This window comes from Eublepharis macularius, chromosome 12 (assembly GCF_028583425.1).
Source record: "Eublepharis macularius isolate TG4126 chromosome 12, MPM_Emac_v1.0, whole genome shotgun sequence".
In the NCBI taxonomy this organism is placed as follows: Eukaryota; Metazoa; Chordata; class Lepidosauria; order Squamata; family Eublepharidae; genus Eublepharis; species Eublepharis macularius.
This window is the reverse complement of record NC_072801.1, coordinates 61,677,369-61,694,615: the sequence shown is the minus strand read 5'-3', so window position 1 is coordinate 61,694,615 and position 17,247 is coordinate 61,677,369. Positions and strand designations below refer to the sequence as shown.

Genomic DNA, 17,247 nt, shown 5'->3' with positions numbered 1-17,247 from the left:
TATTCTAAAGCTCAGTGCAGAAAAATCTCCATTCTGGTTATTTTGGAAGTGCCTGCTTGAAAAAAGGACAGTGGTGTTTTGTTTCAAACTGCTTAGGAATATTTGATCCCTGCCACTCTTTCATGAAAAGCCCCTTCGGGGTCTGTCTCCTCCACATCTTTCCCAGATGATGTGAGATGGGTACTCAGGCCCCACTGATGGGTTAAAAAAGGTGATGCGAGATCATGAATGAATGGAGAGATGGAGGGATAAAACAGTGGAAGGGAGGAAGACAAGACAGTGGAAGAAGAAAGAAAATGCAGAAGGAAAAAGGAAGAAAAGATAGTGGGGAAAGAGAGAAAGGAAAGAAGAAAAAGACAGAAGAGAGATGACTGCATGGGCGGACTGTTTGCTCGCTTCACAATATTCTGACTCTCCCTTCATACTTTGAGCTGTGCCTTCCCTCCATATTCCCTTCCTAGGCCCTCTTCTCTCTTCACTCTACCCCTACACTGGCGTTGTTTTCCTGTTGAGCGTGTTGGTGTTAGAAGAGGCATCTTTACCCAAGGTGCCAGTAGCCCCTGCTACACCAGGCCCGGTCACTGTTACAGTGACACCAGGGTCCTTGGGGAAGGTGTTGTGTAACTGCAGGAACCCACCACCGGTAGCAGTTGCGCCTGATGCTGCTGCACCCGTCGATGCTGTTTCACTGGCACCGCCGTACAGCGAACTGACGTTGGCTTTGGAGGGGTCCCTCGATAGCGTGTACATGGAGATGTCGGTGGAGGGGAAGCCCTTCAGGCCAACAGGTGAGGTTTCTCGAGACTGTGACGGCTCAGTAGAACGGGAGCTGGAGCGTGACCGGCGGCGGTATCGGAAACGGTAGCTGGGCAAACGCAATATAGCCGAAGATGAGGAAGAGGGGTTCTTGAGCAGCTCTGTACGGCTCTTGCAGTGGGCTTCTCGGTTCTTCTCGATGTATATGTTGACGGCTAGGACCCCGATCATCTCAGCCAGAATGAAAGAAAGGCCACCGAAGTAAAAGGACCAGCCATAGGAGTAGTGGCTCTTCTTCTCATCGTCACGCTTTGTGCCAGGGTCTCCAGCATTGGCTGAGATATAGACAATGACACCGATGATGTTGCTGAGACCTGCAGTGTGGAAATAAAGGACGGGGATGAAAGACGAAGATGGACGGAATAAGTGGAGGAAGCAACCAAGTGTGAAGATGTGTTCAAGAAAGGAGTTGTCATGCCTCAGGTGGGGTGAGCCACCTTACGCTGCCACCACTCGGATTTAGGGCCCAGAGTACCTTCCCAATCCTTCTTAACTCCGTAGCTTGGCCAATAAACAGGCGTGAGGACCCAGCAGAGTAACAACAAACAAAAGGATTTATTTACAAGGAGGTCAGTTAATCAAACAACAAGAAAGCAAGGTACCTTAGCAACAATAGACGGGTGAAAGCAAAATAAACAAAAAGCCCTAGCACACCTGAACTCACTGTCCCCCTGTCTGCCAGGCCTGTCTTCTCACCCTACCTGGATGAGGGCCTCTCTCCCTAGCAGAAACCTCCTCTGGCCTGCTCCCTGGGAGAAAGAACACAGGCTTTTCCCCTCCCAGACTTATATACCACTAGCCCCTGTGTTCTGATTGGCGCAGAGGGCGCCAAAATGGCCCAGGGGCTCCTGGGAATTGTAGGCTCCTGGGAATTGTAGGCACTGCTAACAGGCTTCTGAGGCCTTGCTAGGCCTTCCTGGCACAGCCAGCTCATGAAGGGAGTAAATGAGAGAAGAAGCATATTCTGGAGTTTGTGGATGGTTTGTTAGACAGCAGGACTGTTAAAGGAGAATTTACATTATATTATCGATTTTTATTATTTATAGCCAACCTTTCTTGCTGAGACACAAGGCGGATTAAACAGCGTAAAACCAGGCAATTCAGCAGCATAAAAACAATCCAAGCAACAACGCAACAGGAGGACTAGAATCACAAAAATTAGAAATGATGCAAAAAGTAGGAGATATGATGCATCTGGAAGAGGAGAAGAAAAAAAGTGATATGTCAAGATAAATATATGGAGGGAGGCATGTAAGGGGGTGGTGGAGATGGACAGAGGAGAGAGATTCGGTGGGTAGATGGATGGATGGCTGATATGAGAAGAACAGAGGAAGATGGGTGAAGGCCAGGTAGGAGTGATAGATGGATCAACATGCGTGGAACGGTGAGCAAGGAAGGGAGGGAGGGATGTGAAAACAGGTGGACGTATAGAGTACTAAAGGGAAGGAGAGAAGACGGGATGGCTAGTCGGAGAAGCAGATTGATGGACGGAGAGCGGTCTCTCTTTCCGTCTCTCAGTGAACTGAACAGAAAGTCTTCTGCCTACCTATTCGCCTTTCAGAGCCTGAGAAGGATTCTGTGAGGTCTACCATGTCAATCACTCACCTGCAGCAACAAACAGGATACCAGCTCCGAGGATGATGTTGCGCTTGGACTTGTAGACGCGGCTGGCAGCCACGCAGAAGCCTCCCAGCAGAAGCAGGATGGCGCTTAGGATTGGGAAGATGCTTGAGGCTCGTACCACACCTGTGAGGGGAGTGACAGTAATGAGAGGGTTATAAGGCAGGGCATCACAAAGGTCTGAGAGCAGAACTATGCAATCGGATGTGTCGTGCGGCCACATCTCTTACTAAGTGGTGTCACTTCCCACTGCAGGCAGGAACTCTGTGTGCCGAATGAGATTCCGCCCATCTCCTATAAAGAATTTGCTGCATATAGCTTGTCATTGTGGACTAGTCGTCTCCCCGGGGGCCTATTTTTGTATGCTGAGAGAGCTTTTTAAATGCAAGAAACAGTTCCGTTTGTTGTACCTCCTCTAAGTGGTGCAGTCTATGAGAATGAGCTACATTGTATGATTTTGCTGAATTGGTGGTTCTGCTGAATTGGCTGCAGTTAAATCTGCTTAAATAACCAGACCAATCATTGCACAACTAAAAGACTTTGCAGATCACCAGTCAATTCACTGGGACATCTTAGGGTTACATGTTCTAGAACAGTGGTTTTCCAAGTGTGTTCCAGGCCTTAGTGAGAATGTGCAGAAGAGTGAGACAGCTTGCGCATGTCCAGTTTTCCCTGACATCGTGCAGATGCACCTCTTCTGAGGTGGAGCTGTGACTCAGTGGTAGAGCATCTGCTTGGAATGCAGAACATCCCAAGTTCGATCCCTGTGAGTAGCAGGCAATTGGGTGGTAGGCAATGTGAAGGACCTCTACCCGAGACCCTGGAAAACCATGGCTGGTCAAACAATACTGACCTTGATAGACCAATGGTCTGGCTCAATTGTGCCATTGCGGAAATGGTGTCTGTCCTACTATTGAAGCAGTTCGTTTGAAATTTGAAATAACAGTTCAATGATTCACTTTGCTCTTGAGGAAACTGTGATATGCGAAACAAACCTGAGCTAGCAGTTTGTTGAGCAATATACGAGTTCTGGCTTTTCACAGAAGCTCATGAATGGAATGTGACCAGATCATTGAACTATTGTCTTTATCAGTAAGCAACATCTGTACCTCCAGTTATTGAACCTACAATGGAAGAACTGTGGGAGACCTATACGGACTGCAGAGTTGTTTGAATGGACTGACTTTGGTTATGAATTGACTATCATTCATCGATTACAAATTTTATATTATGATGTATTAATTTTTGTGTAACGCACTTGTAGCTGGAGCGGCAGGGAGGGCAATCTAAACTCCTCTCTGTCTGGAGATCAGGGGGCAGGGCCACCAGCCATGTGACCATTTTCAAGAGGTTCTAGAACTCCGTTCCACTGCATTCCCGCTGAAAAAAAGCCCTGCTCCTGCCCATGAAAAGAAACAAATGCTCAGACCTTTCTATATAACCCTGTAATAGACAGAATTCCAAGAGTTGTTTTTTTTTTTTAAACCATGCACAAGTGACTCCTAACTCAGCCAAATCAAAGTGGATTTCATAGGAACAACCAAGAGAACTCTTTTGCCTCCAGGGTTAATGTCAGTTCCAAAAGTTGAGCCAAGGTGCCTCAGCTGTACTGACACTGGACAGGAGGAAGGCAAAGATGGAGCTGTTGCCTTTTTTTAAAAAGGAGAATGTGCAATGGCTTTGCTCCTTTGCAAAACGTCGGGAACATTTTGTTCGCATTCTTTATATATAAAAGAATGACCCCTCAGTGCAGGGTTAAGAGAACAGACTTAGGTCTAAGGGAAAAAAAATCGGGGCAGCTGTCAAAAATGATTAATATCCTTAAATGCTTAAATAACTTGATTTAAAAGAACTGCAGATAAAATTGTGAACCTGAAGTTTTCTTTCAGGATAGCCTTTAGCCTTTTCAAAGCCTGAGACAAAATGAAAACGGGTCCTTACCTACACTCCAAATTTTGTTCATTTGGCAAGGGAGCTGAGTAATTTGTTAAAAATCCCTAATCTCACTCATGGAACTACAGTTCCCAGGGTTTCTGTGGAGGTGAGAGGCGGGACAGAAAGAATGACTTTTTGAGAACTGGTCCAGCATAGTTTTTTAGACTGAGAGTCTCTCTACACAAGACATCTTAGAGTCTCTCTACACGAGACATCTGACACGTGAAGAACACATGTTGGCAGATGCAATGTTAGCCAGGAAGGGTAGTTTAAAAAGACAGAGCCAGCAGCAGGGCATAGGCTTTTCTATACACTGGAGCTGTGTGAAGAGGCTGTGAAATGCCAGAAAGGAAACTTCCGCCCATTGTAACCTCTCCAGGTCCAAGCCCAGCTCCAGCCCATTTCCATTGCTTACTGCCCTCTGCTTGTGATCCCACACAATTTTAGATTGGAGAGGTGAAATTGACAGAGCCTTCCAGGAGGCAGAGATAAAATTAAGAAACCCTCTAAGGAGCGCTTCCAGGCACAGTTTTAGACTGGAGAGTGTGAAATTGACATAGCATATAGGGAGGCGAGGATGAAATTAACAAACCCTCTGAGGAGTGATCTTTGCGGGCTCTGTCTTTTTAAACTATGCTTCCTGGCTAACATTGAGTTTCCCAACACTTAACAAACATGCGCCCAGACATCTCGTGTAGAGAAACTCTTACACGGGAACACTCAAGTGAAAGATCTTACACTTGTTCTCCCCATTGTGGATACACATGCACTGCTAGAGAGACAGAGTACACTTGAATATAAGATGACACAAAAAGTAAGTCACTTGAGCATCCTCGTGTAAGATGTCTTGTGTAGAGAGACTCTGAGAGTCTAGCCAGATGGGGCATTGTGCACAGGTCGTGTCTGCCTGGTTAGCTGCACATTATCACTATGTAATGTATATACCCCAGCAGCTGAGAGCTGAGAAGAGGAAAGGCTATCTCAACATGACTGTTATGAGTTACGTATAAAATATTCGGTAACTGGCAATCTAGATGGAGCAGCAGGAGAATTGAGATCCATGTGGGCAAACAGCTGTGAAGAGCCCAATGAAGACTGCATCCATGGCATGGTTGAGGATTTAACCCTTTCCCCTGTCTTTAGGCTGTACTCAGAGGTTTCAGTGAGCAGACATTAAACTGGGATGTGCATAAACCCACCTTCTTGACATACTCTTGCATCTGCTCCTTGCTGCTCCCTCTCCTATTTTTTTTCATGCAGAAAGAATCCAGGTTAGAAGCAGACTGACATAGGAATGCTCATGCGCGCGCACACACACAGGTTGGTTTGTTCTCCACAACCTGGGCTTCTAAGCCTGGATTAAGTCCTGGTTTGTGTCTGGGAGGACAATTCTGGTTAACCTACGTGCCTGCGTTTGTATATTGAGTAACTGGAGATAGTTTCTAATCAGGATTTTCCATGCGAGAAGGCGCAGGGGAGGAGTGAACAAACAAGCACAGCAACAAACAGTGGTTGTGCACACCCAGGCTTCATGTCAGCTTGCTGTGATCTGAGTCAAAAAGAGTCCAGTAGCACCTTTAAGACTAACCAATTTTATTGTAGCATAAGCTGATTTTGCTACCACAGACTAACACGGCTAACTCCTCTGCATCTGTGATCTGAGTGCAATCCTTGTGTGAAAGCAACCTTGTTTATTTACTTGGGGAGGAGCTGCTGTGGATCAGTGGTAAAAATATGCTTTGAACATAAAAGGTTCCACATTCAACGCTTGTCATTGTCGGTCCTTTGAAAAATCTCAGATAGCAGGGACAGGGAAAGGCCTTTCATTGCTTGAGACGCTGGGAAGCCGCTGCCAGTCAGAGCAGACAACGCTAAGCTAAATGAACCCAGGAGTCTGACTTGGTACAAGGTAAGAATGTAGGAACTTAAGAAGAATCCTGCGGGATCAGACCAGGAGTCCATCTAGTCCAGCATCCTGTCTCACCCAGTGGCCAACCAACCACAGCAGCCACTGCCTTTCCCTGATGTTGCCTGCTGGCAGTGATATTCAGAGGTTTACTGCCGATGGAGGTTCCCTTTGCCTAGTAGCTACTGATGGCCCTATGAATCTGATCAATCCCCTTTTTAAGCAATCTATGCCTGTGGCCATCACTATATGACAGCCAGTTTGGTGCAATGGTGAAAAGCAGCAGGACTCTAATCTGGAGAGCTGGGTTTGATTCCCCACTCCTCCACTTGAAGCCAGTTGGGTGAGCTTGGGTCAGTCGCAGCTGTCTCAGAGCTCTCTTAGTCCCACCCACCTCACAAGGTGATTGTCGTGAAGATAATAATAACACACTTTATAAACTGCTCTGAGTGGGCATTAAGTTGTCCTGAAGGGTGGTATATAAATCGAATGTTGTTGTTGTTATATCCTCCAGCAGCCAATTCCACATTTTAATTGCGCTCAGAGTGGAAATACATGTTGTGAATTATTTGGGGATGCTCAAGTGCAGGATTTTATGTGTGGTCCTCAATTCATGAGTAGGCTGTTCTTGCTTGGCCGCTTTCTTGGGAGCTCCCTGTGTTTGATTGCATTCAGTTCCGTTTTCGCTGGGAGAACAAGTACTGTAGGCTCCTTTGACTTTCCAATATGCATTTCTTTAAGGTGTGAGAAAGTGTCAAGATCTGCATTTCAAAGAAAAGAGGTGGGAGGTGGGGAAAACTGGGATACTTTTAGCAGTTGAACTGATATTGAACATGTGACTGTATTCATGCTGAGCAAATTGAAGTGTGACTGTGTGAGCGAGTGCATGGAAAGCTGGAGGAGGGACATGTGAAGTGAGGTTCACTCGAACGTCCCTAGGTACTTAATACCATGCATTTCCACCTTGAGTATAAAAGTACTTCCTTTTGTCCATCCTGAATCTATTGCATTGGGTGCCCCTGAGTATTAGTGGAGATAGAGAAAAAAATTTCTCTGCCCACTCTACTCTGAGCATAATTTTATCAACCTCTGATAATTTTTATCAACCCCCCCTAGTTGTCTTTTTTCTAAACTAAGTCCCAGACTCTTCAGCCTTTCCTCACAGAAAAGGTGTTCCAACCCCTTTATATCAGCTTGGTAGTTCATATGTCTGATAGAACTGAGTAGCAATTGGTGCTGCTGATCCCCACCATGGCTCCACAGACAAACAGATGCCCATCTCACTTGTAAAGAATACACACAATGCTTGACTAGAACAGGTAAGCTGCCTTCCAGCTGTACCTTGCAAAGCTCCCCAGGTGAATTTCATGTCCCTAGTCTTTATGTCCCTGAGGCCCTGGTGGAAGCTGCTTATTTGCAAGTCAACATACATAGAATGGTGCTACTTGATGCCCCAGGCTGAACATCCCCCTAGCCAATGTGTCACAGTGTGCCATCTGCCATCATTCACAGAAATGCATGTCTAAGAACTGTCTACTCTGGAGCAGACCAAAAGCCCATCTACTCCTTTGTACATTTATAAGTTGGTTTAGGTCCACCTTGTGGCATCAAAGCTAAAAAATGGTGGTGGAAAATGCCATCAAGTTGCAGGCCACTTATGGTGGCCCCGTAGGGCTTCCAAGGCAAGAGACAAACAAAGATGCTTTGCTATTACTTACCTTTGCATAACAACCCTGGACTTCTTTGGTGGTCTCTCATCCAAGTACTAATCAGGGCTGACCCTTGCTTGGCACTTGAGATCTGACAAGATCAGGCTATCATGGGTAGACATGGGCACAAACGGAAAAAACCACACGAACACCCTGTTCGTTGTTTGTTGCCATCCACGAACAATGAACAATGAACAGAAGCGAACATGTCCCCTTAACAAACATGTTCAGTGTTCGTGTTCGTGGCCCTTTAAACATCCCTTTAAACTATCAGGTGGCAGGGGGAGATTCCCCCTTGCCGCCTGCCAGCTGATAGTTTAAAGGGCCCTTTCCTGCTGTGTGCAAGGGTAGGGCCATTTAAATACCCCACAACCCCCAGCCCCCTGCCCCACCCCAGCGCCGCTGGGCTGCTGCTGCTGGGTGCGAGAGGGACGGAGAGATTTTCTCCGTCCCTCTGACAGCGGGCAGAGCCGGTGCCGCTGCAGGGCCACTTCTGCCCAATGTCAGAGGGACGAGGAGAGACTCCCGTGGTCCCTCTGACAGAGGATAGAGCTGGTGCTGTGGGGCTCCTTCTGCCCGCTGTCAGAGGGACCAGAGGAGTCTCTCCTCGTCTCTCTGACAGCGGGCAGAAGCAGCGCCGCCACAGGGCCACTTCTGCCTGCTGTCAGAGGGATGAGGAGAGACTCCCCCGGTCCCTCTGACAGTGGGCAGAGCTGCTGCCGCTGCAGGGCCGCTTCTGCCTGATGTCAGAGGGACAAGGAGTGACTCCCCTCGTCCCTCTGACAGCAAGCAGAGCCAGTGCCACAGGGCTGCTCCTTCCCAGTGCCAGTGCCATACCAGGAGAGCCAGCGCCACCCCCCTTGCTGTCATTTTCTCTTCACAGTGGCAAAAACTGTACTGCCTGTTGGAAGCTACTTTGGGGGGGGGTACAAAACCGACCTTCCCAATGTCCAATACCCACCAAATTTGCAGGGGACATTGTCCTCACTGTCCTCTGAAGACCCCCCTCCCCACGTTTCAGAGAGATTGCACCCCAGGAAAGGTATGATCCATGGGTCCCCCCCCTTTGCTGTCTATTTCTCTTCTGAATAGCAAAAACTGGACTGTCTGCTGTAAGCTGAAGGGTTAAAACCAGAAGGAAAGCCAGGAGTTCAGACAGAGTTCAGTCCCTGCCGTTGCCCGGGGAATTGATTGAAAGGCGCCAGACTGTCTGGCTTGACAAACGGCTGCCGAACGCAATGAACGAGGCTTGCAACAACCACTTGTTCGTTTGGAATGGGGACTCACGAATGGCTCGTTTGCTAACAGACGAATGGGCTGTTCGTGGGGGTTTTTTGTTCGTATTGCTGTTCGTGCCCATGTCTAATCATGGGCCAGGGCTTTCTCTAAATGGTCCAACAGTCTGTCTTCAGCTGTGGCCAACAAGATGATCCTGGAAACTCTCTAAGCCACTAGCTCTCCTCAGACACTTATTCTCTCAGCATCCAGTAATCAGAAAGCTGCTGCTTCCATACACTGGGACTGCATTAATCTGTCCCGGCTAGTCGTCCTGAATCCAACTGTTTCTGATAAATGTCTTAAACTACCTTCCTATAACTCCTGTTCTTATCTGTAAACACACATACCTCCTGTCTCCTTCTGACCACATACTCTTAAGATGGATGCTGGGGGTTTTTTTGGTTTGTTTTGCAAAATCAAGACAAAAACTGTTTGGCTCAAACCTTTGTTTCAGGAGTAATTAGTACTCTGGACTTGCTTTTGATACTCAGTTGTGTGGGGATAAAAGTTTTTTTTTTTAAAGCAACCCATGCTAGAAAATGGGGACTTCTTAGAATTTCTGGTCCTGCTGTGTTTCCAGGGCTGTTGCTACATCTTTTGCACTTGTTGGTAATCCTCTTATCACCAAGATCCAACTACGCATTGTCTGCAATACGACAGACTCCAGGGAAGCACCCCCTGCCACCCCGAAACATAATTTCACCCCTGTTGAAATGTAATAACCCCCAGGAAACTACTAGCTCTGAGAGCTGATTCATCCCCTTTTGCTGGGTAATAGCTGCTGCCCACCACCCACCGAACCCTTGCTGCAGGTTCAGTATCACAGCCTGGGCAACCTCTGACATGGAGATTCAGTGGCATTCAAATTCTGTTTCCCCTGGTTACAGAGAACAGTGGAGAGAGGCCAACCAACAGGAATGAATAATCCCCCTATTTATACGTACGTAGGAGGTATTCTGCACTGTCGTGATCATAGTCTGTGTCCTCTGGAAAATGGTTGATTTTCACGCACACCCCTCGCTTCAGCCCTGAAACAAAGAGACAGAAATGACTAGCATCCAAAGTAGTTCTCTGAACATAGATCCTTTTGAGCATCACCTTTTGAATACAGCACTCAGATCCTTGACCCCTATGCTGGGTTTTCCTATCAAAACTCAAATCTTTATTACAATCAGTCTGAAATAGCAACTGGGTCTCAAACCAGGGACTATATAAAAGTTAACCCAACAAGCCATCCAAGGCTTATTGCAAGAGAGCCATGAATAGAATTGCCAACTCTGGGTTGAGAAATTCCTGGAGATTTGGGGGTATAGCCTGGGGAGGATGGGGTTTGGGGAGGGAGCTGAGTGTGATGCCGCAGAGTCCACCATCCAGAGCAGCCTTTTCTCCAAAGGAACTGATCTTTGTTTGGGAATCAGTTGTAATTCCAGGAGATCTCCAAGCCCCACCGGAAGGCTGGCCAGCCCTACATGGGAAAGATGAGTTCTTCCTGCCAGTCTCCTGTTGGGGGGTGGAAGTACTGTGCCCTCCCGCCCCAGTTTTTCCACCAGTTGATTATCCTTACTTCTCCATTCCCCATTCCCATGGGATGTTTGGTTTGGGGCTGGGTAATGAGGGTCTGCCATCAAGAGATGTTCATCAATTTGTATATTTTTATTTATGGTTTTAAATGGTTTTCACCATTTTATTTATGGTTTTGATGATGATGATGATGATGATGATGATAATTAATAAAGTGGTAGAAGGCTGGTTATCAACATAGTGCATTCTGATATGCCACCAGTAACATGAATCACAATTGGCTCATTTTAAGTCTTATACGAGGCCCGTGCAGTCGAAGGCCACAGCAGCCAGCTTCTTGGGCAGAAACAGTGCAAAGCGCTCAGCAAGACTGCTGCCATGGCCCCTCCTGCTCCTGCCCTCCTCTGATTGACGTGCCTGTTCTTCTCTCCATCTGTTATGTCCAGCAGGAGTATAATTTTGCCCCTCTGCAGAGTGATCGGCAGGAATAATAAGAGGGAGAGGCACAGTGGCTGTCGCCTTGCTCAGTACTGGAGCATTTAAAGGGAGAAATGTTATCACTGAAAACTCTACTTCAGCCTTCCACAAACAATATGGCAGCCTGTTTACTGCTATATGGGTCGGATGAAAGGTAGAGTATGTGCGAGGCAGGGGATCTTGGTGGATGACCTGTGCCTGGAGATGGACAGGGGGAGCGTGACCCTGTTGATTCTCCTGGACCTCTGAGCAGCTTTTCATACCCTCGATCATGATATCCTTCTGGGCCTCCTTTCAGGGTTGGGACTAGGTGGGCCTGTTCTGTGGGTGCTTTGGTCCTACTTCAAAGGCAGGGGACTGCTGCTCTGCCCCTTGGCCTCTGGGCGTCTGCAGTCCCACAAGGTTCTATCTTGCCCTCCCTCATGCTTTTCAATATCTATGTAAAGCTGCCAAGAGAAGTCACCTGGAGATTTGTGCTGAGTTGTCACCAATATGTGATGCTCAGCTCTGTCTCACACTTCCAGCAGATTCCAGGGAGGCTGTGGAAACTGTGAACAGGTGGCTGGAGGCAGTTTCGGGATGGAGGAGGGCTGTCAAATTGAAACTTAATCCTGAGAAAAAAGAGGTGATTGTTGGGAGTGGGAGGAAGTTTGACCCAGGAAATGGGATATCTCGTGTTCTGGATGGGCTTGCACTCCCCCTAAAGGGTGCAGATTCATAGCTTGGGAATGCTCCTGGACCCAGGCCTCTTGTTGGATGAATAGGTGGCAGCGGCGGCCAGGAGTGCCTTTCACCAGTTTTGGCTAGTGAGACAGTTGCCGTCCTTCCTGCACAGGAAAGAGCTTGCCATTGGGGTGCATACCCTGGTAACATCCAGCTTAGATTACTGCAATGTGCTCTACACAGGGCTGTCCTTGAAGACTCCGGAAGCTACAGTTGGTACAGAATGCAGCAGCCAGAGTGTTATCTGGAGTAAGTTGTAGGAGCCATATCACTCAGTCTTGTTCCATCTGTACTGGCTCCCAGTTTGTTTCTGGGCCCAATTCAACGTGCTGGTATTGATTTGTAAAACCCTATATGGCTTGGGGCTAACATACTTTAAAGACAGCCTTCTCCCATATGAACCTGCCCATCCACTGTGGTCATCTTCAGAGGCCCTACTTTGGGTGTTCCTGCCATCTGAGGCTGATAGGTGGCAACACAAGGAAGTGCCTTCTTGGTCATGGCACCAAAACTTTGGAAGTCCCTCCTGAGGGTGATTTGTCTGTCTCCCTCTATTGTTGTCTTCTGCCAGCGGGTGACAAGTTTTTATTTTGTTTAGCATACCCGAATAACTGTTACTGGCCCTCCTCCCTGGCCATGTTGTTGTGTTTGTATGTTTATATGTTGGTATTAAATTGTTTATTGTACATATACTTTATTTTAAATGCTTTTTTAATCGTGAAATATTTTTCATGTTATGTTAGCTGCCTTGGGGATCCTGTTTGAGTGAAAGGCAGCATTGAAATGTTTTAAATAAATTAAATAAATAAAAAAGGGCATGTCAATCTTAAAAGCAAAAACAGCTGCAGGCCTTTTGCCGGGATGCAGCGTGTTCTCGTGCGAAATCGCGTGATAACAGGGTCTTCCTGGTGCAATTTCACGCGCGAAGATGCTGTATCCCGACAAAAGGTAAGCTGTGTGGAAATGGCCCAGGTGGGACCCACTTTCAACTGGGGCTATGAATGCAAGGGGAGGGGTTTTTAACCCCCCCCCCACACACACTGAATTACTGATGCAAATCACATCACGTTTCTTCCAGAGCTATTTGTCAAGGAGAATTTACAAGTTGCCTTTATAGTACAGGAAACCATATACTTTGGCCCTGAGGAAATGTGGCGCAGGAGACTGCTTTACATTATAATAATAACATAATAATATTCAATGTATATACTGCCCTTCAGGACAACTTAACACCCACTCAGAGCAGTTTACAAAGTATGTTATTATTGTCCCCACAACAATCACCCAGTGAGGTGGGTGTTGCTGAGAGTGCTCCGGAGAGCTGTGACTGACCCAAGGTCACCCAGCTGGCTTCAAGGGGGACACTTAGGGAGGCTATTGATGTGGGGTTTAACTCTGCTTCTTGTCTGTCCTGAGTTATCCCAATGATTAAGTCTCAAGCCTGCTGCTGTCTGTAGAAGCCCATCGTCCAGATACTGCCTCTTTCTTGGTGACACACAAGAGAGTGGGATGGAATGTTAAGAGTTAGTTTTTATAATACATGAACTGAGTGTAACAGCGGCCTTCTCGTGTGGATCAAAACGTCTATAAAGGAGGTGCACAAGGCTAGAGTATGTGCTTCTGCAAAGCTGAGGTAGTCCATATGGTTTCAGAAAAATGTGAAAAGTAAAAAAAGAAGGGGTTAACCCACCCAAAGGAAACAGTAAAAGAAAGCAAACCCTAGTGACGGTTGCCTAGCAACCCAAGATGCCATGTTAAAAGTGTTAAAAAGGGGGGTAGGTAGGTGATCTGCTGGGGGCAGACAGCAATGGGCAGGTGGCCAAATTGGGAGCAGGGGGAGGGACTGTGTGGCTGGGTACATAAGTGAGCGGGAGGGGGGACTGTGGATGTCTGAACGGGGAGTAATGGACAATTGGGTGGGTGTACAAGTGAAACTGGGCAATTTGACAGATGAGGGGAGAAATCCAAGCCATTGCAAGAGTGGAGATTGCAGGGACAGTGAGAAGGAGATGGGATTTCCCTTTTCCTGAAGGTCCTGGTAAGTTCCCCGCTTGTCAAGATTATATTTTGCTGCTCCGCTGGCTCTTTTCCAAGAAGCCTCTCACCAGCTGCTGCCTTCAGCCAATTAGGCTCTAGTTCCGTGATGGAATCTTGTTGTTTAAATCAGCCAGTCTGGCAGAGCTGCCATGCTCAGAGCTCAGCCCATTTCCCTGGTTCACACATGCAGGAGAATGAGGGGGCAACGAGGGGGCAGAGCCATGGGGTGTTAGAATTGACTGCAGATGGCAGATTTCAGTTCTGAGCATTCTTTTACATATTAAAAAAAAACTCCATTCAAATAAAATATAAGCACAGTAAGGGAGAAAGATTCTACCAAGGCCGAATCCACATTTCCCTACCTCCTGTTTTTCCTGCGCATTTATTGCGCTGGATTCTGTCCTGCAATGTCCCAGGCTGTGTTCACATTCTCTTTCTTACTGAGTCAGTGTCGCGCTATGTTTCGTTTACATCCCTGGGAGAAAAGTGGGATAAGGGGCGGGTCTAGATCCACCGTCGGTGATGATGACATGATGGTTTTTTTTAATTTAATGAGAGATTTCTGCTATATCGGTTTTCCGCTGTATTGCAAATATGTTTGATTCATAGAAAACACGCTGCATCGCATGCTCAGGCCCTGCGGGACCGAAGTAGCATTTTCTGTTGGTCAGAGAGCCCCAGGAGAGCACAATGGGTCACTGAAAAGATTGCAGACATTGGTGGGACACAGGTGTTCTCATGGCCAATTACCACAGACTACTGTGTTACCGCTCAACTATATTTATAGGATAGCGATTTTTCGCTATACTGATCATTTAAATTTTTTTTTAAACCCTGGAAAGAGTCAACCTTTGCAGCCACAATCTGCTTATCGGAAATTACCTAGGCTGTCCTTCGGTAGTAAAACATTATTCACTGTAATAAAAATGGCCCCCCTGCCCCTGCCCCCGATACCTCCACAGGCTTTTTACAACACCACTTCCCAAACCGCTTGGGAATTGAAACGGGATTGCGCAATAGTGCTAGGAAAGCACCCTTAAAAAAAAATAAACTGGACGGGAGTGCGAGCATGCCTCGGACAGAGTTGGGACCATAAGATTTGCTTGGCAAAGAGGGACGGTGTTCTGGAAAGACAAGAAACAAGGAAGTGGGGTTGGTTAAGAGGGGGTGGTCTCTTTGTGAACTGCTTCTACTTGTTCACATCCATGGTGAGAACTGCGCAAGAGAAGCGTTGGAAAGCATGACAAACTCGTCTGAGGTGCAGCACAACAGATGCGAAAGAATGGCGGGATTGAGGTGAGAGCATGTGAACAGCCCTCTGAGAAGCGCATAAATGGCAGCAAACTTGAGCTGTGTGGATTCGGCCCAAGTCTCTCTGCTTGCTGTGCTGATTTTCTATTTGCAGGGAGTTTTTCATATAGAGGAGCACCCCAAAATATGATCTTCCATGATCCCTCCCACCAGCAATCTAAAGTGGTAGGATCTATTCTGCTGCCTATATTCTACCACTTCATGTGTGGATAAGGATTTAAGTTTTATTGATGTGCAGTTCTTGTCCTCAGCCTCCAGCCTTCCCCCCTATAGACCACTTCTGATATTCAATCCAGTTTGAAACCTTGTGGTATTCCTCTTGTGAGCCCAGATGTCCTTAAACTTACTTTGCATTGGTGTTCGTGTTCCTGCCCATCTCTGACAGAACTTTATCCCAGAACTGACTCTCAGATTTGATGGGGTTCTTTAGAATGGGTTTCTCACCTTCTAAACAGCATATCCTCCAGAGGCCCGAATGGGTAAGCCCCCCAGGATCTTTCTTGTCCTTCTGGGGGGTTTCCTCAGAAGTGATGTTGGTGGTATTGCAGATGAAGGCACGGGCGTACAGCCAGTAATCTGTGCCGATGGCAATGATCATGAGGCCGAAAGCTGCAAAGGCCCCCACGGTGGTGAGGAGTATCTGGACGCCCTTTTCACACCACACCATCCTTTCCTCATTCCAGCGCTTAAGTGACTCCAGCTTGGCGGTAAGAAACAAAACCAGCAGTGACAAATGGAAGCCGCAATGGCCAGTGGCGAAGAGGTTTTCAGGGAATCAGATGAGGAGTGCCCTGACTTTTGTTGCTGGCTCTCTTTTCTGATGGGCAGAATTTGGAACACGAGACGTTGTGAAGGAGAAAACGAGTCTTCTGTTCCTAGCTCAATGTGTAGGTGGAGTCTGTATAGAGCCTAGGAGTCGTGTCTTAACAGTTGCTGCAAAGTTCTTGGAGGACCCTGTGAAGAACTTTGGATTGTTTCTAGAATATTAGGTTCTCTTGGAAGCCCTCTCTTCAGCTATTTAGAAGGAACAATTCTAGATGAACTTTAAGTTAAGTTGCCAGAGAAGACTTAGGAACTTCTTAGAAAGCAGATGAGGATGTTTAGAAAAGGCGTGGATGATTTAATAAGTAGCTTCGGATAAATATTGGGAAGGTTTTGTGGAGGGGCTGTTGGAAGATGCACGTTTGGATAGCTGTTAGAGAGTATAGTGTCAGAAATAGTCAGGAGAGACTCTGGAGAAGTTCTAGATTACTGACAAACAAATCCCAAAGAACACCAGGAGCTGTGTCTGGCTAGCATCTGAGCATCTCCTGGAAGAACTCTGGAGGGCTACTACAAAACACTTATTGAATATTTTCTGGAAGTCTTTTCCGGAGAGCTATTGATATATGCCTAGACAGTTATAAGGGACTTCCAGGAAAAAAATATCCTTGATGACTACTAAGAAATCTTTGCTGATCTTATGGAGAATTTGAAATTGCACATTCAAAGATATTTTTTTGATAAACCATTGGGTCTCCTAAAAGTCCTTGGTTGTTGTTTTTTTTAAGCTGTACTGCAGCTTCAAAAAGTTTTCAAGAACACCTGGAATCAGTTTCTTTGCTTCGGGTCCACTTGGTTTTCTTGTTTTCCTGTTCTCCTTGTCCTTCTTTGAGGTTCTTCTGAGTTTGGGTGGCCTTGTGGTTCAGCTGTTCAGTTTGAGGCATGGGGTCAGACTGCTCAGTTTCTCAGACTCAGCTTGACAGGAAGCCAATTAGTTGTGTGACTGACTATACCACAAAGAAACAAAAGAGAGGGAGAGAGATAATTGAGCATGAAATACACACACCCGTGTAAAAAGTCTTTATCCCATTATCTGATATCCTGAGTTAAACACACGTTTTTTGACCCCCAGTTGAAAAATAAGCATTCTGC

At 46.8% G+C, this 17,247-nt stretch overlaps 1 protein-coding gene across 2 annotated transcripts; it reads right to left on the bottom strand.

The window, feature by feature from the left end:
• Positions 1–486: 486 nt before the first annotated feature.
• On the bottom strand, positions 487–16,027 carry CACNG8 (calcium voltage-gated channel auxiliary subunit gamma 8). Of its 2 annotated transcripts, XM_054993151.1 has the most exons (5): positions 15,778–16,027; positions 10,209–10,292; positions 2,422–2,562; positions 699–1,130; positions 487–656 (listed from the first exon to the last, which is right to left on the bottom strand). In XM_054993151.1, exons 1-5 carry the CDS (start codon positions 15,998–16,000, stop codon positions 487–489), a joined length of 1,050 nt encoding a protein of 349 aa, XP_054849126.1. In that variant the 5' UTR covers positions 16,001–16,027. The 2 variants fall into 2 exon arrangements, with proteins under 2 accessions (XP_054849126.1, XP_054849125.1); XM_054993150.1 differs by having other exon boundaries at positions 487–1,130.
• Between the last annotated feature and the right edge of the window lie 1,220 nt (positions 16,028–17,247).